Source organism: Brassica oleracea, chromosome C3 (assembly GCF_000695525.1).
Source record: "Brassica oleracea var. oleracea cultivar TO1000 chromosome C3, BOL, whole genome shotgun sequence".
In the NCBI taxonomy this organism is placed as follows: domain Eukaryota; kingdom Viridiplantae; phylum Streptophyta; class Magnoliopsida; order Brassicales; family Brassicaceae; genus Brassica; species Brassica oleracea.
Genome location: NC_027750.1, coordinates 5,304,203 through 5,322,958, shown reverse-complemented (window position 1 = coordinate 5,322,958; position 18,756 = coordinate 5,304,203). Strand labels below are relative to the sequence as shown.

The 18,756-nt window shown below is 39.2% G+C and overlaps 5 protein-coding genes and 1 pseudogene across 7 annotated transcripts in view; 3 read left to right on the top strand and 3 right to left on the bottom strand.

The window, feature by feature from the left end:
* LOC106335684 (chaperone protein dnaJ 3-like) overlaps positions 1–1,807 on the top strand; it is a 2,162-nt gene extending 355 nt beyond the window's left edge. Inside the window, exons 2-5 of the mRNA XM_013774264.1 lie at positions 315–583; positions 686–962; positions 1,050–1,248; positions 1,330–1,807. Coding sequence (XP_013629718.1) covers positions 315–583; positions 686–962; positions 1,050–1,248; positions 1,330–1,655 — 1,071 coding nt within the window. The 3' untranslated portion in view covers positions 1,656–1,807. The remainder of the gene's footprint in view (positions 1–314; positions 584–685; positions 963–1,049; positions 1,249–1,329) is intronic.
* Positions 1,783–3,885, bottom strand: LOC106335686 (probable receptor-like protein kinase At1g49730). The gene is made up of 7 exons (XM_013774265.1): positions 3,664–3,885; positions 3,084–3,339; positions 2,929–2,981; positions 2,783–2,850; positions 2,591–2,686; positions 2,463–2,532; positions 1,783–2,378 (listed from the first exon to the last, which is right to left on the bottom strand). Exons 1-7 carry the CDS (start codon positions 3,740–3,742, stop codon positions 2,071–2,073), a joined length of 930 nt encoding a protein of 309 aa, XP_013629719.1. The 5' UTR covers positions 3,743–3,885; the 3' UTR covers positions 1,783–2,070.
* Positions 3,886–4,115: 230 nt separating this feature from the next.
* Positions 4,116–6,277, top strand: LOC106331738. The gene is made up of 4 exons (XM_013770142.1): positions 4,116–4,213; positions 4,942–5,169; positions 5,444–5,688; positions 5,776–6,277. The coding sequence occupies exons 2-4, from the start codon at positions 4,962–4,964 to the stop codon at positions 6,145–6,147; spliced, it is 825 nt and encodes a 274-aa protein (XP_013625596.1). The 5' UTR covers positions 4,116–4,213; positions 4,942–4,961; the 3' UTR covers positions 6,148–6,277.
* Positions 6,278–7,600: 1,323 nt separating this feature from the next.
* On the top strand, positions 7,601–14,447 carry LOC106335681 (ubiquitin carboxyl-terminal hydrolase 8-like). 3 transcript variants are annotated; one of them, XR_001268750.1, is made up of 18 exons: positions 7,601–7,886; positions 8,159–8,416; positions 8,625–8,766; positions 9,085–9,144; positions 9,272–9,364; positions 9,455–9,772; positions 9,874–10,014; positions 10,143–10,313; positions 10,720–10,977; positions 11,081–11,229; positions 11,452–11,991; positions 12,151–12,424; positions 12,577–12,723; positions 12,792–12,978; positions 13,102–13,295; positions 13,390–13,677; positions 13,854–13,909; positions 14,083–14,447. XR_001268750.1 is itself a non-coding variant. In XM_013774262.1 (13 exons), exons 1-13 carry the CDS (start codon positions 7,792–7,794, stop codon positions 12,691–12,693), a joined length of 2,616 nt encoding a protein of 871 aa, XP_013629716.1. In that variant the 5' UTR covers positions 7,601–7,791; the 3' UTR covers positions 12,694–12,829. The 3 variants fall into 3 exon arrangements, 1 of the variants encoding a protein (XP_013629716.1); XR_001268751.1 differs by lacking the exon at positions 12,792–12,978 and having other exon boundaries at positions 14,083–14,446; XM_013774262.1 differs by lacking the exons at positions 13,102–13,295; positions 13,390–13,677; positions 13,854–13,909; positions 14,083–14,447 and having other exon boundaries at positions 12,577–12,829.
* Positions 14,448–14,928: 481 nt separating this feature from the next.
* On the bottom strand, positions 14,929–16,172 carry LOC106335683 (F-box protein At1g30790-like). Its single transcript, XM_013774263.1, has one exon. It carries the CDS (start codon positions 16,126–16,128, stop codon positions 14,929–14,931), a length of 1,200 nt encoding a protein of 399 aa, XP_013629717.1. The 5' UTR covers positions 16,129–16,172.
* Positions 16,173–18,240: 2,068 nt separating this feature from the next.
* The window catches only part of LOC106335682, a 9,212-nt pseudogene continuing 8,696 nt past the window's right edge, over positions 18,241–18,756 (bottom strand).

Sequence of the window (18,756 nt, the reverse complement as noted above, 5' to 3'; positions counted from 1 at the left end):
AATCTTAGAGCCCCCCCCCCCTTCTTTATTGGCTTAGATTCTGTGGAATTGAATTAGTTCCTTTGAGAAAGTTAACTCCTTTATAGTTTATTGGCTTAGATTCTGTGGAATTGAGTTAGTTCCTTTATAGTTTGATTTGGGTTCCCCGATCGATATGAGCTCGCGTAAGCTCTTGGGTCTTCGTTAAATATATCTATAAGTCCGATTCGATCTGAAAATTTCGAGCTTTAGGTCATTGAAGCTTGCTAGGGATGATTCTTGAATTTGACCTATATCTTTAGATGTTTAACGGTACTTTACATGTCTCTCTGCAGTTCAAGGAGCTAGGTGAGGCTTATGGAGTTCTTAGTGATCCAGAGAAGCGTGAGATCTACGATCAATATGGAGAGGAGGGACTCAAGGATGGAATTGATCGACACGACCCTTTTGATATCTTCTCGTCCTTCTTTGGTCGTAATGAAAGGAGGCAGAGGCGTGGCGAAGATGTTGTTCACCCTCTGAGGGTATCCCTGGAGGATCTTTATCTCGGAACAACAAAGAAGCTCTCACTTTCTAGGAATGCTCTGTGCTCAAAGTGTAGCGGGTTAGTAGATATGCCTCTGTGACTCTTGTCTTGTCTTTCAAATTTTCGTTTCTTTTAATGTCTCCAAGATGCTTAAAAGATTTTGATTTTATGATGTGGCAGAAAGGGTTCAAAGTCTGGAGCTTCGCTGAAATGTGGTGGGTGTCAAGGAAAGGGAATGAAGGTCTCGATCAGGCAGATTGGACCTGGAATGATTCAGCAGATGCAGCATGTTTGTCAAGACTGCAAGGGTACAGGAGAGACCATCAATGATCGTGACAGGTGTACACAATGCAAAGGAGATAAAGTTATCCCCGAGAAGAAGGTGCTTGATGTAGCTGTTGAAAAGGGAATGCAAAACAGTCAGAAGATCACATTCCGCGGACAAGCTGATGAAGCGGTTTGTTACACTATCCTTGTCCCTTCTTTCAGTCATCAATCACTACATTACTCGTCTTATTAACTTTCTTTTGTTATTTCAAAACAGCCTGATACGGTCACTGGAGATATAGTACTTGTCATTCAGCAGAAGGAGCACCCTAAGTTCAAGAGAAAGGGAAATGATCTCTTTGTGGAGCACACCCTCTCTCTAACTGAGGCTCTCTGTGGCTTCCAGTTCGTCTTGACGCACTTGGACGCAAGACAGCTTCTCATCAAATCCAGCCCTGGGGAGGTTGTGCAGCCAGGTACGTATCTCAACCACAAGCCTCTCTAATTACGCCAGCTTTTACTGTGCCTTACCGTGGTGTGTATTTGTTTGTTGATAGATTCATACAAGGCGATAAGCGACGAGGGAATGCCGATGCACCAGAGGCCGTTCATGAAGGGCAAGCTTTACATCCACTTCACGGTCGAGTTCCCGGAGTCGCTTAGCGGAGATCAGACAAAGGCCTTTGAAGCTGTCTTACCAAAGCCGGCAGAGTTTGCTCTGAGCGACATGGAGATAGCCGAGTGCGAAGAGACGACGCTGCACGAGGTGAACATTGAAGCTGAGATGAAAAGGAAGGCTCAAGCTAAAAGAGAGGCTTATGATGACGATGATGAAGAAGAAGGCCCAGGCGGTGGTCACGGTGTTCAATGTGCTCAGCAGTGATCCAACATGCGCATTTTAGTGATATCCAACTTTTGCGTTTTTTTTTGTTAAAATTTTCTTTACATGATTTTTTGGATCTTCTTATAGACTTTGCCTAAATCCTGTTACAAATTTTATTATATTTTTGGAATAAACTTTTCTAGTTTTTGAGATTTTGTCCTCTCCACCAACAATTCAATGTGCTATATCAAGATATTTTCAACAAAATAATTTCTAGCTAGATTTTCAACAATTCAATGCGCATAAGTTGTATATAGTGTTGCTGAAGAAGCTTTATATCAAGAAACAAGACTAGTACAATCCTTACCACACTATTAGCTATTATTATATCTAGAATTGTCTGAAACGGTCCACATGTAATCTCCTCAACTTCGACCATTCAACCTCAGTTCAATTCACAGACGAGAACTACTACTTACGATGCAACATCGATCTTCTTCTGTAGATATCGGTATACATGTGTTATTGAGAAGGAAGGTGGCTCGTACCTCGATTTTATACAGAGCCGAGCCACGGCTAGAACTTTCTGTAGCTCTCTAGAGTTGTAGCTGTTGCCGAGATCTGGATCAATCATCTTATCAATGGAGTTTGCAATGCAAGAGTGTTGTACCCATTCGATCAAGTCTTCGCCTTGTCTGTCTGATGATTGTCCTGTGATCAGTTCCAACATCAACACTCCTAGCTGGAATATCACGTTTCCACATTCCTCATCCGCACATGATCCTACACGTCAGTTTTCCAAAACCGTGAGGAAAGCCAAAAAGGACATTGAGTCTTGGAAAGAAAAAGAAGATTTAGTTTTTTTACCTTCGGAGCAAGCATCATTGGTTGTTTTGGGATGGCTTTGTGTGTGTCTGTTGATGCGGATGTCTGTTATCTGCAAGAGAGAGATTTCAGCTATTGAATTTGCTGAATTTTGTAATCACTGAACTTACTTTGGGGGTGAAGTTTTGATCCAGCATGATGTTACATGAGTTCACTGAAACATCATAGATCTGTGCATCACTACTGCTGAAGATTAGCAAATATTCCTGCGGTTAAAGAGAAGATCATAATCATCTTCTGACTCTCTTTAGTAGTATAATAATCGGTACGTATGTTAAATAAACATTTAAAAAGCAACTTACTAATGCAGCTGCGACCCCAATGGCTATTTGGATGCGAGTCTTCCAGTTCAAAGGAGTCTTGAGCGGATCTATCAAGAAACAGACGGAACGTTTAGTAAAAGGATTGATTATGTTATGATGATAATGTTTTGAGTTTTTTTTTTTACCATTGAGATGTTCTTTCAAGCTTCCATTTTCAATATTGTCATACACTAGCATCCTGAGAAGCAGGCAAGCAAGCAAGAAGAAGATTAAATGAAAAGCTAACAAACAGAAAAATTGTTGTTTGTAGATTTCAAGAAAGAAAGAAAGGAAAGGGAACCTTTTGCGACCGGTGCAAAAGCCGCGAAGCGTGAGGAGATGGCGGTGACGTAAGCGTCCCAAGAGCTGGACTTCCTCGTAGAACCTCTCACGTCCAAGATCGAGAGACTTGAGTTCTTTGACCAAAGCAACCTCACCGCCTTTGAATTTGGCTGTGTATGCGGAACCGTGATAGTTGGTGTAGATAACCTTACGGAAACCTTCCGTTGCTTTCACGAGTTCCGTGTACCCAAATCGTCTGACAAACTCTATTTGACCTGCCATGATGATGGCACACAATGGTAAGGTTATATAAGTCTTTCCAGAAACAGAACATAACACAGAGAGACTAAGTCAAACTCTAGTCGAAATCGAACCAAACATAACCAGGTACAAATTAAACACAGTCGTAGTAATAGATTAGTGTTAAGAGTAACAAGTCATATTTGTACATATGTTAACATAAGAGTAACAAGTCATATAGTCCAATGCAATAATAGTGGAATCAAACTGTAGAATGTAATCTGGAAACAGAAGGTGATTGTGGAAGCCGCTTGAATCTAATCTAAAAGATGGAAAAGAAAAGCGAAATTGTGGCTCACCGGAGCGAGTACGGCGGAGCCAGGAGAGAAGAAGGAAGCGGATTCTGCGGCTAAGGCGAGGTCGATCATCTATTGCCATTCGTTTCTTCACTGATGAGCTAAGTTTCTCTCTCTCTCTCTCTATCTCTCTATCTAGAGAAATGATTGAGTGAGAAGAAGATTGGATCTGATGCTTTTCTTGGAAGTTTTGGGAGTGTCAACTGTACGACTCCATGAGCTGTAAATGCCTTTCTTTTTTTGTTTGTTTGTTTGCTTTCCCACCATCTTTAATCATAACGGTTTTTCATTAAGGTTAGTTAATCAGTAAAGTAATTAATTACTTTTTACTGCCCTTCTTTGTGATTAAAAAAATATTATTTTAATGGACTGGATTAAAATGTGTTTCCCTGACACGCGCTTGTGTTAGAAGACTTTCACGCGCACCCTACTAAAACAGACCCGACCCGGCGGCCCAATTGGAGACCCAGATTCCACCGAATATCCAATATTGTGAATCGCTCTGCTTCTTCCTCGCCTTCTGCTTCTTCCTCCGCTCGAGTGACAGCTTCAGGTACGTTAAACTCTCCAATCCCATCGTTATTTCCGTCTGTGTGAATTTCTTATCATCACTGAACTTAATTACTTAGCTGTGATGAGATCGAATCAATGTTATTCCCCTTGAGAGATTCGATTTTTCGTTTTTCGATTTTGCTCGTCAAGTGTCTACTGAAACAATCTCTGAGGAAATCCATAATCTGAATCCGACATCGTGATACGCGAATTGAAAAACTGTAATTTGATAGTGTTCTTGTATAAAGAAAGAAGTCAAGATTGTTGGGATGCTGTAAATATCTTTTGGTGGAAGTTATAAACTTTGCTTTTGCCGCCCTGTTATAGCTCCAGTTTATGTGTAAGCATGTTGGAGCTTCACTGCAAGAGACGCTATAGAAAGAATATGTAGCTTTCTCATCGATTGTCTAGTTTCATATCCTTGGAAAGTTCCTAGCTTTGTGGAGGCATTGTCATGAGTTATGACATTCTCCTTCGCTTTGAGATACCTTTTTTGATGTTGTTGATTTGTTTTGCAAGATTGATGTAGAGTATCTTTAATCCGCTTTGCATTAGTACATAAGATTGAAGCTTTAGGTGAATGGTGGCTACGTTTTAGAATTGTATTTCTCTGCTAATTTAATTTGTTTATGTACTTAGTTTTTAGTTCGTGTTAAAGATCTTCACGGTATGCCTGCTGTGCAATGAACCTGAAGTTTCTTTCTGAGTGGTTAAATTTTTGTTGGTCAGATTTTGCGAGAAAGTGAAAAATGAGAAGACAGGGAAACTTTGCGGACTCGCCTGCTACCGGATATGGAGCTGGACAGATACAGAATGCACATTCTGATTTCCAAGGTCAGTTAGAGGCGTTCACGCCTGAGAGGGACCAACCATCGCAACCAGATGGTCAATGGAGATGGGAAAGAGATGGTCCCCCGAATATGTCCAGGCCTATGCCAACTGCTGCTTACAATGAAAGTACGTCTCTTTACTTACTGATAGGGGTTGCTTCTAAAGTCTCGTAGGCAATGGTATTGTTGTTTTAGAATTTTTGGTGAATTTGAAAATCCATTTATAAACAGGCAATGGACATATACAACAAGTTTTGTATAAATTGTTGAGGAGTGTTAGTTGCATATTTGTTTTTGGTGGAGATATTTTTAAAAACCATATCCTTTTGTAGTTCCTCCTGCATCGACTGTATCTCAGGCTTTAGGGTTTATCTCTTGATACCAGCGTTGTGTTCATGCAGGCCAAGGCGTTGATTCATCAAGGACATATTACCGCGGCCAAATGGATCCAAAATCAGGAATGGAGACACAAGGCAGCGGTCCAAGAGCTCAACCACAGCACCATGAAAACTCGAAACCTGGCTATGAGAATAACCGTGGGATGCAGACCTTTGAAGGCATTGAACAGAAGTTCATGGATGATATAACAAGACTAGCAAAAGATCAAATGGGAGCAGAGGATGCAGAGATTGCCAGACATCGAGAGGTTAGGAACAAAAGCTCTGCTACTGAACTACTCTAGTTTTGGTTTTAGTTAGTTGATCTGAAGTCTTTTTAAACTCTCTGTATACAGAGAATAAACACCATTAATACTCGGTACGAAGAACAGTTAGCTGCACTGAGATCACGCCACGCAGGTAAAAGAGAAGAGATCATGAGGAAAGAATCACAAGCTAGGCAGCAACAGTACAAGCAGCAAACACCTGGGATGATGGATCAGTATCATACAAACGCGGTTGGTGCGGCCAATCTAAGACCATCTGGCCATCCCCAGGGTTACATTGGTAATGCTCAAGATCCAGCTGATGCACCACCATCCAGATCCTATGGATCAGATCGGTTTGAAGCATATGGAGAGAGAGCTAGGTTTCAGGGCGGAGAGAGGGATCATGGATTCGAGTCCAGGGGTCAGTACCCTGGTGGGACAGTCTCACGGTTCTACTGATGTAATATACATGTTGTGTTACTTTGCTTTTTTTGAATTATAGATCAGTTAAGCTTTCAAGACTATCCAGACTTTGAAATTGACTACAATACCATTGTTATTCTTATACGCATACGTCATAAGTTGTCTTTTTAACCTTCTTAAAAGACACATCATGTGATAGTAATAATATCAGATCCAAAAGATGGTGACTAAAGCTACTTTATTGATTACTTTGTCAAGTAGTATAAGTTCATTATCCATATGAGTTATTTGGGTGATACATGACTCAAAATGCAATTCAATTTAATCAAGTCTATGAGGCAAATAGTGCTGGGTTCGCGGGTCGACCCGCCCCGCCCCACCGCGGGTCGAATCATTTTTTCGATTCAAAAACTTGATCCGCATAATCCGCAAACAAAAACTTTTATATCCGCACCCGTCCCGCCAAAACCCGCGGGTAATATTAATTATATTAAAAATAGTTATTTTAATTAAAAATGATTATTTTCTAATTATATAATAATTATTTTAATTAAAAATAATTATTTTTTATTTATATAATAGTTATTTTTAAAAAATACTATTAAAAAATATATTTATAATTAAAATTATACAAATATTTATTGTTTTTTATATATTTTACGAAAAAATATTTTTTTTTCAAAAATGTTTTTTTTTAATTTGCGAGTTGGCGGGTACCCGCAATTCAAATTCGGCTGACCCGCACCCGCCCCGCGGCGGGTCAAACGGGGCGGGGCCCGCGGGCAATGATTAAAATTTCCAGCTCTAGGCAAAGCCATATATCTTGCCGAAATTCTTTTATTTATTTATTTTTTTGTTATTTTTTTCCAATTAAAAAACTATACCAGAGTAGACTAAAAGAATCGAACCAGTTAGCTAAGATGGTGAAACTGAGTCGACATAAACTATAACAAAACTGAGTAGATATAAACCATAGTTGAAGGTAAATTTTTAGCACCACGTGCTGACTAGTCAATCTTTGTATTTTGTGCCCTAGGGATATGTCGGATGATAAAATTAGAGAAAAAACGTTTACATCGTAAAAACTCTCCCTGTAATGAACACCGATCATTCTATTGGTGTAGACATATTTTCACCGGTTGAGAATAGTCTATTGCAAATTTCTTGTTGATTACATCGTTCAAATCAGTGGTTCACATTTTTTTGTTATTAAAATTTTATATTTGAACCGTTTAAAATAATTACAATACTTATTTTCATATGTACTTCCCAATTAAAATTAGGATTCGAGCTTATACAAAAAAAAAATCATTTCTTGGTCAAAATACAAATTAACCTTTAACATGAAAAATATCTTTGTAAATAATTCGATAATCTGCAATATTTGTTATATTAGCAACAATAAATCTACAAATTTGTAAAACAAAAATTACTATATAGAATTTCCCTCCTTCCTTATATCATCTTCGCGAGGGACGACGACACAAAAAAAAAAAAAAATCTCTCTCTATTTTGTCGTGCGTGCGTACGGGCGTGCGTTGTTAGATGGTGACTGTCTGAAGAAAAGATCGGTCCCTCCTCTCCGTAAACATCTCTCTCTCTCTCTCTCTCTCTCTCTCTCTCTCTCTCTCTCTCTCTCCCTGCGAATCTTTGCTTTTGGCAATCGTGTGCGGAGGAACTATGAGCGTGGCATCAACGTCCGAGGAATCTCCCGATTCAGCTCAGCGGATCGATTCGTTCAACGGCGAGCAGAGCGTCTATTTCGTCCCCTTCAGGTATCTCCTTTTCTCCGTCTCTCTCTCTCTCTAGCTCTCGCTACCGTATTCTTTCATTGTGATTGGAATATTCGGCTAATCTGAATCGCATCTCAGTAAATAAGGCGTTTGATTCGAATGGGGTATTTGATTTAAAATTGATTTGATCTTTTAGAGATTTTGAAACCTGTGGATCCTTGGCTATTGCTGATTGGTATCAAATCAAATATTCATTCCAATAGCATTAGAGAGAAACATTCGATTAACCAAGTGAACTTTTGAATGTCTCTCAGGTGGTGGAAAGATGCTCAAGAGTCAGTGCCTTGTGAATCTGTTGAGAAAAGAGAGATCTTGTATACAGCAGCGACTACTGGGTCGTCTTACGGAGGCCCTATGAAGTTGATTAACAACATCTTTAACTCCGATATCTTGTTTGATCTGAGGAGAGAAGGTGATGATGCGTTACAGAGTAATGACACGGGAGAAGCAAGCGTCTCAGGCAGGGACTTTGCTTTGGTCTCAAGTGACATGTGGCTGCAGGCACTCAAATGGTAAGGGTGTTGTTTGCTCCAGAATGACTTGATTCAGTCTGTTGAAATCCTTTGTTAGAAGTTTGTGTTGGGATGTGTGAGAAAGCTACAGACTTTGAGTCAATCCTCGTACCTATTGTATATATGCTTGGGTATACTGTACATTGTACCTTTTAGAAAAGTAAAGGTGATGTCCTTACTTTGTGACCCATTACTTCTTTGCTCCCAGGCACCATAACGATAAAATTAATGAGAAAGGCGTGAAAAGTTTCTCCACTGGAGGCGTTGACAGAGGCGATGTTTATCCAGTACAACTCAGGCTCTCCGTCTTGCAGGAAACCAATTCATTGGCGGTTAAAATTTGCAAAAAGGTCTCTTCAAGCTTACAGCCTTCTTTATTTGCCTAATCTAGTGCCTTACTGGCGCCACATTTTCTTGCTGCTATAGAAGTGCAGTGATCCACATTATTCATTTCATTGGGACTTGGTTTCCTCATAATTGAATTTCCCTATGAGACATTGCATAGCTATAGGTCAGGAGACTCTACCTTCTATCTGCTGAATTTGTAATCTACAAAATATACTTCATCTCCACTGAAGATTCATGCTTGAACCATATTAGAACCCATTTTGTTTCGTGTTCCATGTATGATCTTTTCTTGTTTCAAATCTTATGTTTTCTGCCTGCAGGACAATTCAGTTGAGTGCTTCAGACGAGCATGCAAGATATTCAGTTTGGATTCGGAGCAGGTAATGTGTTCCATTTATGATCTTTTTACCTACTATGTACACGATATGCAAATGGCAGTTTATCGTATGTGGCGTAGGCAATATATTCATGCAATTACAAATTATACCTGTACCTTTGGTTCTGTAGCTGCGCATTTGGGATATTTCTGGGCAAACAACCTTGTTTTTCCAAAAAGATATGAACAATTCCAAGGCTTGCCAACAACAAACAGATCAAGAAGTAAGTTTGACGACGTCCCTTTTCCTTTTTTTTTCCTTCATACTTCCTTGATGCGGTATTTCTTATCCTTCATTACTTATGGTCCAACAGATTCTTCTAGAGCTGCAGATTTATGGGTTATCAGACTCCATCAACTTGAAGGAATCTAAAAAAGAAGATGGTTCCACACATCAAACCAACGGAATTACCAATGGCACAACTTTCAGATTTGGACGGAGTCATTCTTTGAGCTTTTTGGGAAAAGCTGGAGAAGCCGGAACTTTGGGGCTGACAGGCTTGCAGAATCTAGGAAATACTTGTTTCATGAACAGCTCCCTTCAGTGCTTGGCTCACACACCAAAGCTTGTTGATTTCTTTCTTGGAGAGTACATCAGAGAAATAAATCTGGAGAACCCATTGGGAATGAAAGTACGCCACTCTATGGTTCTTTGTATAAATATGTGCTGTGGCTGTTTAATATATTCTCTTGCTTCTTGGTTAGCCTCACCGATCAAATTTTCTTCTGGCAGGGTGAGATCGCCTTAGCTTTTGGTGACTTGTTAAGGAGTTTGTGGGCTCCAGGTGCATCAACAGTGACCCCAAGGACATTTAAAGCAAAACTTGGCCGCTTTGCTCCTCAGTTTAGTGGCTTTAATCAGCATGATTCGCAGGTCAGGGAAAACACTTCAGTTTATAGAATCTGAATTAAGTGAGCCTTCCTGATGTTTCCTCTCAGCATTAACGACTGCATAATGGGATATTCCATTCATGTGTTTCGGGTTTCTTGATTTGGTTGCAGGAACTTCTAGCTTTCTTGCTGGATGGACTTCACGAGGACTTAAACCGTGTAAAGAACAAGCCATATGTGGAAGCAAAAGATGGAGATGGCCGTCCAGACGAAGAAGTGGCTGATGAATATTGGCGAAATCATATGGCTCGGAACGATTCAATAATTGTTGATGTGTGCCAAGTAAATATCTCAGGTTCCCAAATTGTTTATATACCTCTACCGACAATCACGCAAAGAATTGGGTTTGACTGCACATTAGGAAACTATAGTTAGTTTGAATTCAGCTTGAAAAATGTTGGATGCTCAAGCTGCGTAGTATTTTTAATGTTTCACGTGTCATTTAATCCGCATATATTTAAAATTCTTCCATCAGTTTGGTCAGTGCAATTTTATCTACTTGAATGCGATCATATTACCATGTTATTAAGTTATTTGATTGTCTCTGTACCACTATTTTTTTGTAAGAATTGCTTTGTGTTTTCTGGCTATGTCACGAACTTTAAGCATCCTGAATATCCTCATCTTCTTTGATTCAGTGCAGTTGCTAATAATATATCCTGACATTGGTATGCATTTCTGATTGTAGGGCCAGTACAAGTCAACATTAGTTTGTCCTATTTGCAAAAAGGTTTCGGTTATGTTTGATCCGTTCATGTACCTATCGCTACCTTTGCCATGCACGTCAATTCGAACAATGGATTTAACAGTCATGAGTGCCGATGGAGGTAGTCTGCCTGTCTCAGTGACTGTCAACGTTCCCAAGTTTGGAAAATTTGAAGATCTTCAGAAAGCTCTTGTAACTGCCTGCTCTTTGCCAGAGGACGAGACTTTAATGGTTACTGAGGTATATTTCTATATCATATGCTATATTTGACGCTTCGGGTCGTATTTTGGTGCTTAGGCAGATCATTTGTAAATTTATATTCATTCGGTCTTTACTTTTATAGGTGTACAACAATCGGATTCTTCGTGTCCTGGAGGATCCTAGTGATTCATTGTCCTTGATCAGAGATGGTGACAAACTTGTCGTGTATCGGTTAAAGAAAGATGCAAACGATTCTCCTTTGATTGTATTTATGCATCAGAAGCTGGAAGAGTAAGTTTGCCTAGTATTCAAATGCTAAGTAAGGTTCTTATCAAGACAAACTAGTTAGACATTATCTGTTTGTTTATAGCTCTTTCCTCAGCAACCAATATTTATAGCTCTGGCCTATGTATAATGCATCTCTAACATGTTTTTTTTTTTCAATTAACTAAGTGTACTGCAGTTTCAAATTTATGGGGTATCAAATATGTAACCGTCTCAATGTTATTTCAGGCAGTTCATCTGTGGGAAATCAAGCCCAACTTGGAAGGGATTTGGAATCCCCTTGGTCTCGAGGCTTTGTGATGTCGAGAATGGATTTGATGTTGAGAAGATGTACCTTAAGTTGCTTAGTTCATTTAAGATGCCTAGTGAAGTCTTCACAGAGAATCTTGAAAATCCTACCGAAGAAGAAGCAACTGAAAAAGCAGGTACGGATGGTACTACTTCAGCTGAGGATAAAAATTCCACTGATGTGAAGGAGACTACTGAGTCTGTTCCAGACCCTGTGTTGAGGCTTTACCTAACCGACGACATAGGAGGCTCAATAGAATCTGAGATATTGAAAGAAAAGCCTGTAAATATCAAATCCAAGCGGTTGAATGTGCTTGCACGTTGGCCAGTAAAAGAGCTAGACGTTTATGATACTTGTCTTCTGAGCTCCTTGCCTGAGGTTTCCAAATTTGGAACTAAGAGGCCCCAGGAAACCGTCTCGCTTTACAAGTGCCTTGAAGCATTCTTGACGGAGGAGCCTCTTGGTCCTGATGACATGTGGTGAGTTAAGGATCAAAACCATCATTTTCTCATTTTTATTCTCAGCTTTTTGATGAGTGAAATCTTTTGACAATCGCTCACCTAGTGCAGTTGAACTTGAACTTTATTTTTATGCCTTTTAGATATCCAAGTAGCTGACATGAGTCATAATCGTTTTAGGTATTGTCCTGGCTGTAAAGAACACCGACAAGCCATTAAAAAGTTGGATCTCTGGAGGTTGCCAGAGATACTGGTGATTCATCTGAAGAGGTTTTCTTATAGCCGGTTTATGAAGAACAAGCTGGAGGCCTTTGTGGATTTCCCGATAGATGGTTTTGATCTGTCAAGCTACATCTCATACAAGAATGGTCAGACGACTTATCGCTACATGCTCTATGCGATTAGCAATCACTATGGAGGCATGGGAGGTGGTCATTACACTGCATATGTCCACGTAAGTGATAAATCCATCTATACTTCCTCGTGTATGTCTCAACGTTTAAGAGGAGGATATTACTTGTGCTAACAGGCTCATAATTTCCAAGTCTATTGGGTTGACTCCATACGATTTTTGAATCCTCATTTGATTCATCTTTTCTTTTGCAGCATGGGGGAGATCGATGGTATGACTTTGATGATAGCCATGTCAATCAGATCAGCCAAGAAAAGATCAAGACGTCGGCTGCTTACGTTCTGTTTTATAAACGTTTAGTAGAAGAATAATGAACCAGAAGCTGAAAGAAGAAGAAAGAGGTACGTGCAGTTTTGCCATTGTGAGGGAAGCTTATTTAAGAAACATCATTGGCTTTATTCTCATTCAGTACATGATAAAGATCAGAGCAGCTGTGTGTTGAGGCTTGCAAACAGAAGAAGAAGAAGAGCTGAGGACATGTTGCGGGGAATTCATTTTATTTATACAAAAGTTGGTGTCTGATTATATCATTGAACAATCTTCAATTTAGAGTAGGAAGAATAGAGAAATGCGTTTGAACAAAACCCTAAACCCTTGTGAGATATCTTTCTCATTGTTTTTTTTAGTTTTTTTTTCAGTCATTGCATCTTGACCATTGAAAAGGAAAAATCTCTACTTTTTAACTGATTCTTTTCTTTTTGGAATGTCTTTTTCTTCAGAAATTGTCCAGTCTTGTGACTGACCATAAGAGTGTCTGTCGAAATGAATGCCATCACAACCTCAAGGGTTCGATTTCGCTTGGATATAACCCTAACTTAGAAACATCTGCCTCGAGAAAATAGTTTTGCTGGATTCTGTTGATGTAGAACTGTTACTTGGGGTTTATGCATGCTTCCAGTTACATATGGTTATGGTATGAGCCTGTTTCTCCGTTTTGTAGCTCTGAAGCTGCCTAGAATATGATGATATTAACAATGCAAAGCTGTGGACACAAATATTGAATGCAGGGAGAACGTAATATACAGTATTGCAATCTCTATGAGTTAGGGACGTGCAAATCCATTGGAGGGTGTTCCACCTGCTGTTAAAACAGATTTGACTAAAAAAATATAATGAGACGAGTAAAACCAGAATGGTACGTGCTGCTGACATGGTGCAGCTTCCGGGAGTGAAGAAGGCACCAAAGAAGCGAATAGCTGCAATGCTTGAACCAACTGTTGAAAGTTTGAGCGGTGAAGATGGCGAGCCGGTAGCAGAAAATGAAGAAGAAAATGAATCAGACGCTGAAGACTCAGGTACTGTGCATTTTTTTGTGAACTATTATAGTAGATTCATTCAGGTAACTGGTTCTGTATAAATGAATGACTGATCCTCAGAAAGACATTCCATTAGATCTGTAATCCTGACTTTCGAACTACTTGACCATATGTAATCCTGACTTTGGTCTTCTGTTTTGCTTTTGATATTCCAGAAGAAGCAACTAATGGAGAAAAGCTGGAGTCAAATCTAAAAATCTGAATGCCAGAGGTCTCTTGTTACCTCTTTTGATCCATTGTGTGTTTCCTTTAGAAAAGTCAAGCTTAGAACCATAGCTTGGCTCTGAATGATTCTTTATTACACCACATCTCTCTATCTCTGGGAGGGATTTTGTTGAGAGCATCATAACTAACTCTTTAACGAACTATATAATTGGGTTTCAGGGATCCAAGTTGATATGGATTTGAAAGGGGCTGGAACCTCAGGTTCAAGAAAGGCAGCTGGCAGAGGCAGAGGCAGAGGCAAAGCCGCAGAAGCTGAGAAGGCGCCGGTTCCAAGAGAAAGAGATGAGAAGCCAAAGACGTCTCGTTTTTTCAGGCAAGATTATCAAAGAAATGTATCTTTCTGGAATGTTCATGTTCAGGTAGGCTTTTTTGTTAGTTTTCTTTTCCAGGATTGACAAATGAATTTGTGCTGTTTCTGGTGGTATGTAAGGGTGGATTCTAGACTCCTAGTTTGTATCGAACACACAAGGCCAATACCTTTTTGAACTATGGGAATAAGCATCTGCTCCCACCTATAATGCACCATTCATCAGAACCACAATTCGCTTTTTCGTTATATCTAACATCCACAACACTTTAGATATACAATACAGTACATTTGGTTTTTGCTCGGCCAAGTTTTTGAAGATAAGTAGCAATCAATCAAAATAGATAAAACAAACTCAAGCTCTTATTTATCCATCTTGCACTATCCATCTTTCTAAAAGTCAATCAGTGCATATGCAACGATTGTTTCAGGATCATGTAATGATCATTTCACTTTGTAATTGTTTCCTGAACTGTATGACTCCGGTCATAGCAAAATTGTAACCGTATTTCTAAATAAAAATACTTTAAAAAAAAAAAAAAAAAAAAACTCAAGCTCTTAAAACAATCAGAAAAATTATTTTCCAGGAATTTAATCTTTTCTAACAAACTCAGATCATAATCAAGTAGCTATCAAATTGAATGGAAGAAACTATTGAACCATAAACCAGTGAATAATAATAACAATAAATAAATTCCTTACAAGAACCTAATATTCTCAATGTGACCTGGAAAACATGACATCCAACTAGTCCCATGGATACCTCTGAAATCACCATCCTTCATTCCTAGGATCTCTACTTTTCTTATAATCTTTTTATTAAAATCATAATAACAAACATAAAAAGGCTTAGATGAGTCTAACAATACACTGAACACCACAAGCTCCCCCGTACGGATCACTCCTTCAGACATTAAGTGACTCGCAGTTAAATATTTCCACTGAGAAGGTAAGACACACGTCATGCTCGACCATTCCTGTTTCTCAGCATCTTCAAAAACCCACAATGTCATAAAATTTTCTGGGAAAGAACAATCTATACGGGCCAATTTTCCCTTGTAATTTATAAATATGGACCTGTATGCGGTAGAGAACATATATGACTCCAGCTTGGGTATTTTAATAAAATCAATCTTCTCAGATCTAACATCGAACCTAACTATTCTTGACAGTCCAGCTCCATAGTATAGAGCACCATCAATGCATGTCTCTCCGCAAACATAGCTGTAATTATCTCCGGTCGGGTTCTCAATCTTTCTCCACTCTTGTTTCTGAGATGAACTCACAGTGCAAACGAAATGCTCCTGTTGGTTATATTTTCTTATAGAGTCGGACCTCATCGTCACACATAGCACCTTGTATTGATCTTTGACTGGATCGTACCCAAGACTTGCGTGCATGCATCTTCCGTTGGGTGTAACCTCTGGCAGTTTCACAGCTTGTCTTGTAATGGGATTATAAACAGTGATAGTATTACAAACCTGACCTCTGAAGCAGACGAAACCGTTGACAGAACCAGAGATCAAGTAGTCGCTGGGTTCCAAGATCGGCATGTCGTATCTGGCCATGACTGTGGATGATTTATCATCGTCCTTGTTGTCTGTGTGTTCAGGAGCCGAGAAGATGAAATTGATCTTCTGCAAATTTTTTAGAAGATAGGACATGAGAAGGAGACGAGGACGAGTCTTTGACCAAGTCAGGAACGAGTCTACAAAATTTTTGCTGCGGATGGTAGAGAACCATAGCTTAGACACGGATTGGAATCGTAAGAGCGACTTCGCAGGAAGTCGAGAGAGTATCTCGATAACGAGATCGAAAGGAATGGTTGTTGTTGTGCTGTTTCCTGCATGATCTAGGTCAATTCGTTCTCGTGAGAGAGATGGTTGTGAATCTTCCATGGCTGCTTTGTGGTGAAGTCCAAAACCCTAAATAAAAAACGCAATAACAGTAGTACTAGTCACGGAACAATTTATAACCCCCATCAATCCAGTAAAACCTAACCAACTAAAGCCGAACCGAACCGAAATAGTAAATGTGGTTTGGAGATATTATCAACGTGTAGATTCGGAGACTTAGGCAATGGCAACTCTCTCGATCTATCTTGTTGTGTTGCATCTTCTATTCTCCTGTAAGTTGCTTCCACTTATTTGAGAATATATAATATTGATCTTAACCAAAAATTGCTTTATTTTGTCTTTACATGAAGTTTTTGTTGTTGATATCCCCTTTTTTCTTGCTATCATTCAATCTCCCTTATTTTTCTGATGAAGTTTTTGAGTGTGCAATCCACCATGCACTCATATTGAAATAAGGGTTTTGTAAAGTTCCCTAGGCTGTTTCCACATGTACATTTAGCTTTATTAGTTATCTCTTTCTGCTGGTGAAATGTTTGCTTTTTTCTTCACGATTCACTACCTTTGATGATATTGATAAGTCTTTAGACATTGTGTATTATATATTGCTGCCTTGCCTCTCATCCGTCTGTGAAGAGTCAACTTTCTTGATCTCCTGCTTTTCTTTTTATTAATATTATCTGATATATGTGTATATATAATATATTCCTCATTCAAAATTTCTGACTAACGTCAACATTGACGACCATAGGGAGACTCTTCGTATCTTCCCCTACTCTTGAGTCGCTTGACGAGTCCACTGCAGACACTTCCTAAGGTTAATATATGTTTCTTGTTCATGAACGCAATATACACTTGTTTGGTATATGCAAAAATGTTCACAGGATGAAGCAGTTTCAGGAGGACTATGATACTATTATAGAGTTGGCAAAATTTAAGGTACACACGATTTTCATTTTCATGGGATATCACTGCGACCAAGAATCTCTACTACTGCGTTGCAATATTTTCGAATCAGTTAAAACAGCTTTGACTAAAAAAAATATAATGAGACAAGTAAAACCAGAATGGTACGTGCTACTGACATGGTGCAGCTTCCGGGAGTGAAGAAGGCACCAAAGAAGCGAATAGCTGCAATGCTTGAACAACTGTTGAAAGTTTGGGAGGTGAAGATGGCGAGCCGGTAGCAGAAAATGAAGAAGAAAATGAATCAGACGCTGAAGGCTCAGGTACTGTGCATTTTTGTGAACTATTATATAGTAGATTCAGGTAACTGGTTCAGCATAATCAATGGCTGAGCATCAGAAAGACATTACATTAGGTATGTAAACTACTTGACCATAATATATAATCCTGACTTTGGTCTTCTGTTTTGCTTTTGATATTCCAAGAAGTAACTAATGGAGGAAACCTGGAGTCAAATCTAAAAAATCTGAATGCCAGAGATCTCTTGTTACTTCTTTTGATCAGTTGTGTTTTTGCTTTAGAAAAGTCAAGCTTAGAACCATATCTTGGCTCTGAATGATTCTTTATTACACCACATCTCTATCTCTGGGAGGGATTTTGTTGATAGCGTCATAGCTAACTCTTAAACGAACTATTATAATCGGGTTCCAGGGATCCAAGTTGAAGTGGATTTGAAAGGAGCTAGAACCTCAGGTTCAAGAACGGCAGCTGGTAGAGGCAGAGGCAGAGGCAAAGCCGCAGAAGCTGAGAAGAAAGAGACAGGACGAGGCACCGGTTCCAAGAGAAAGAGCTGAGAAGCCAAAGACAATGTATCTTTCTGAATGTTCATGTTCAAGTAGGTATAAAGGTTTTTTCTATAGTTTTTTTTTTCCTGGATTGACAAATGAATTTGTGCTGTTTCTGGTGTGTAAGGGCGGATTCTAGACTTCTAGTTTGTATCGAACACAGAAGACCAATAGGAATAAGTATCTGCTCCATACATTTGGTTTTTGCTTGGCCAAGTTTTTGAAGATAAATAACAATCATACACAATAGATAAAAACCAACCAAGCTCTTAAAACAAACAGAAAAAAATATTTTCCAGGAATTTAATCGCGTCTAACAAACTCAGATCATAATCAAGTAACTATCAAATTGAATGGCAGAAACTAATGAAACATGAACCATAATAATGATAATAATAAATTTTTCTTACAAGAACCTAATATTCTCAATGTGACCTGGATAACAAAACATCTGACCGTTTATACGTCTCAAATCAACATCCTTCATTCCTCGGATCTCGAATTTTCTTGTACTCTCTTTGTAAAAATCATAATAACAAAAACATAAAAAGGCTGAGAAAAATCAGACTTCGTAGCATGAGCTTTCTGTAGACGCTTTTCTCTCGGGCATTATCGAGTTTTCAAATTTCAACATGTTCTCCGACGCCGGTGGTGCAGACGCACGCCGGCGTCACCTCTGCCAGTCTTTCCTAGCCACGACTTGATACGCCCTAAAATAGGGAAGGATCACTCGACCGGACTAAAGGGATATGAACTCGCCAAAAGGGAGAACTGATGGATTGAACGGTGACACAATGGGTTGCGGATGGCCCAATGATACTACCAGACTTCAGTTGGTGCTTGATATGACTCACAAGTCCACCAAAAGAAGGATTTCTAAACGTTGCCTGATATGACGCACAGGTCCAACGAATTAGAGGCT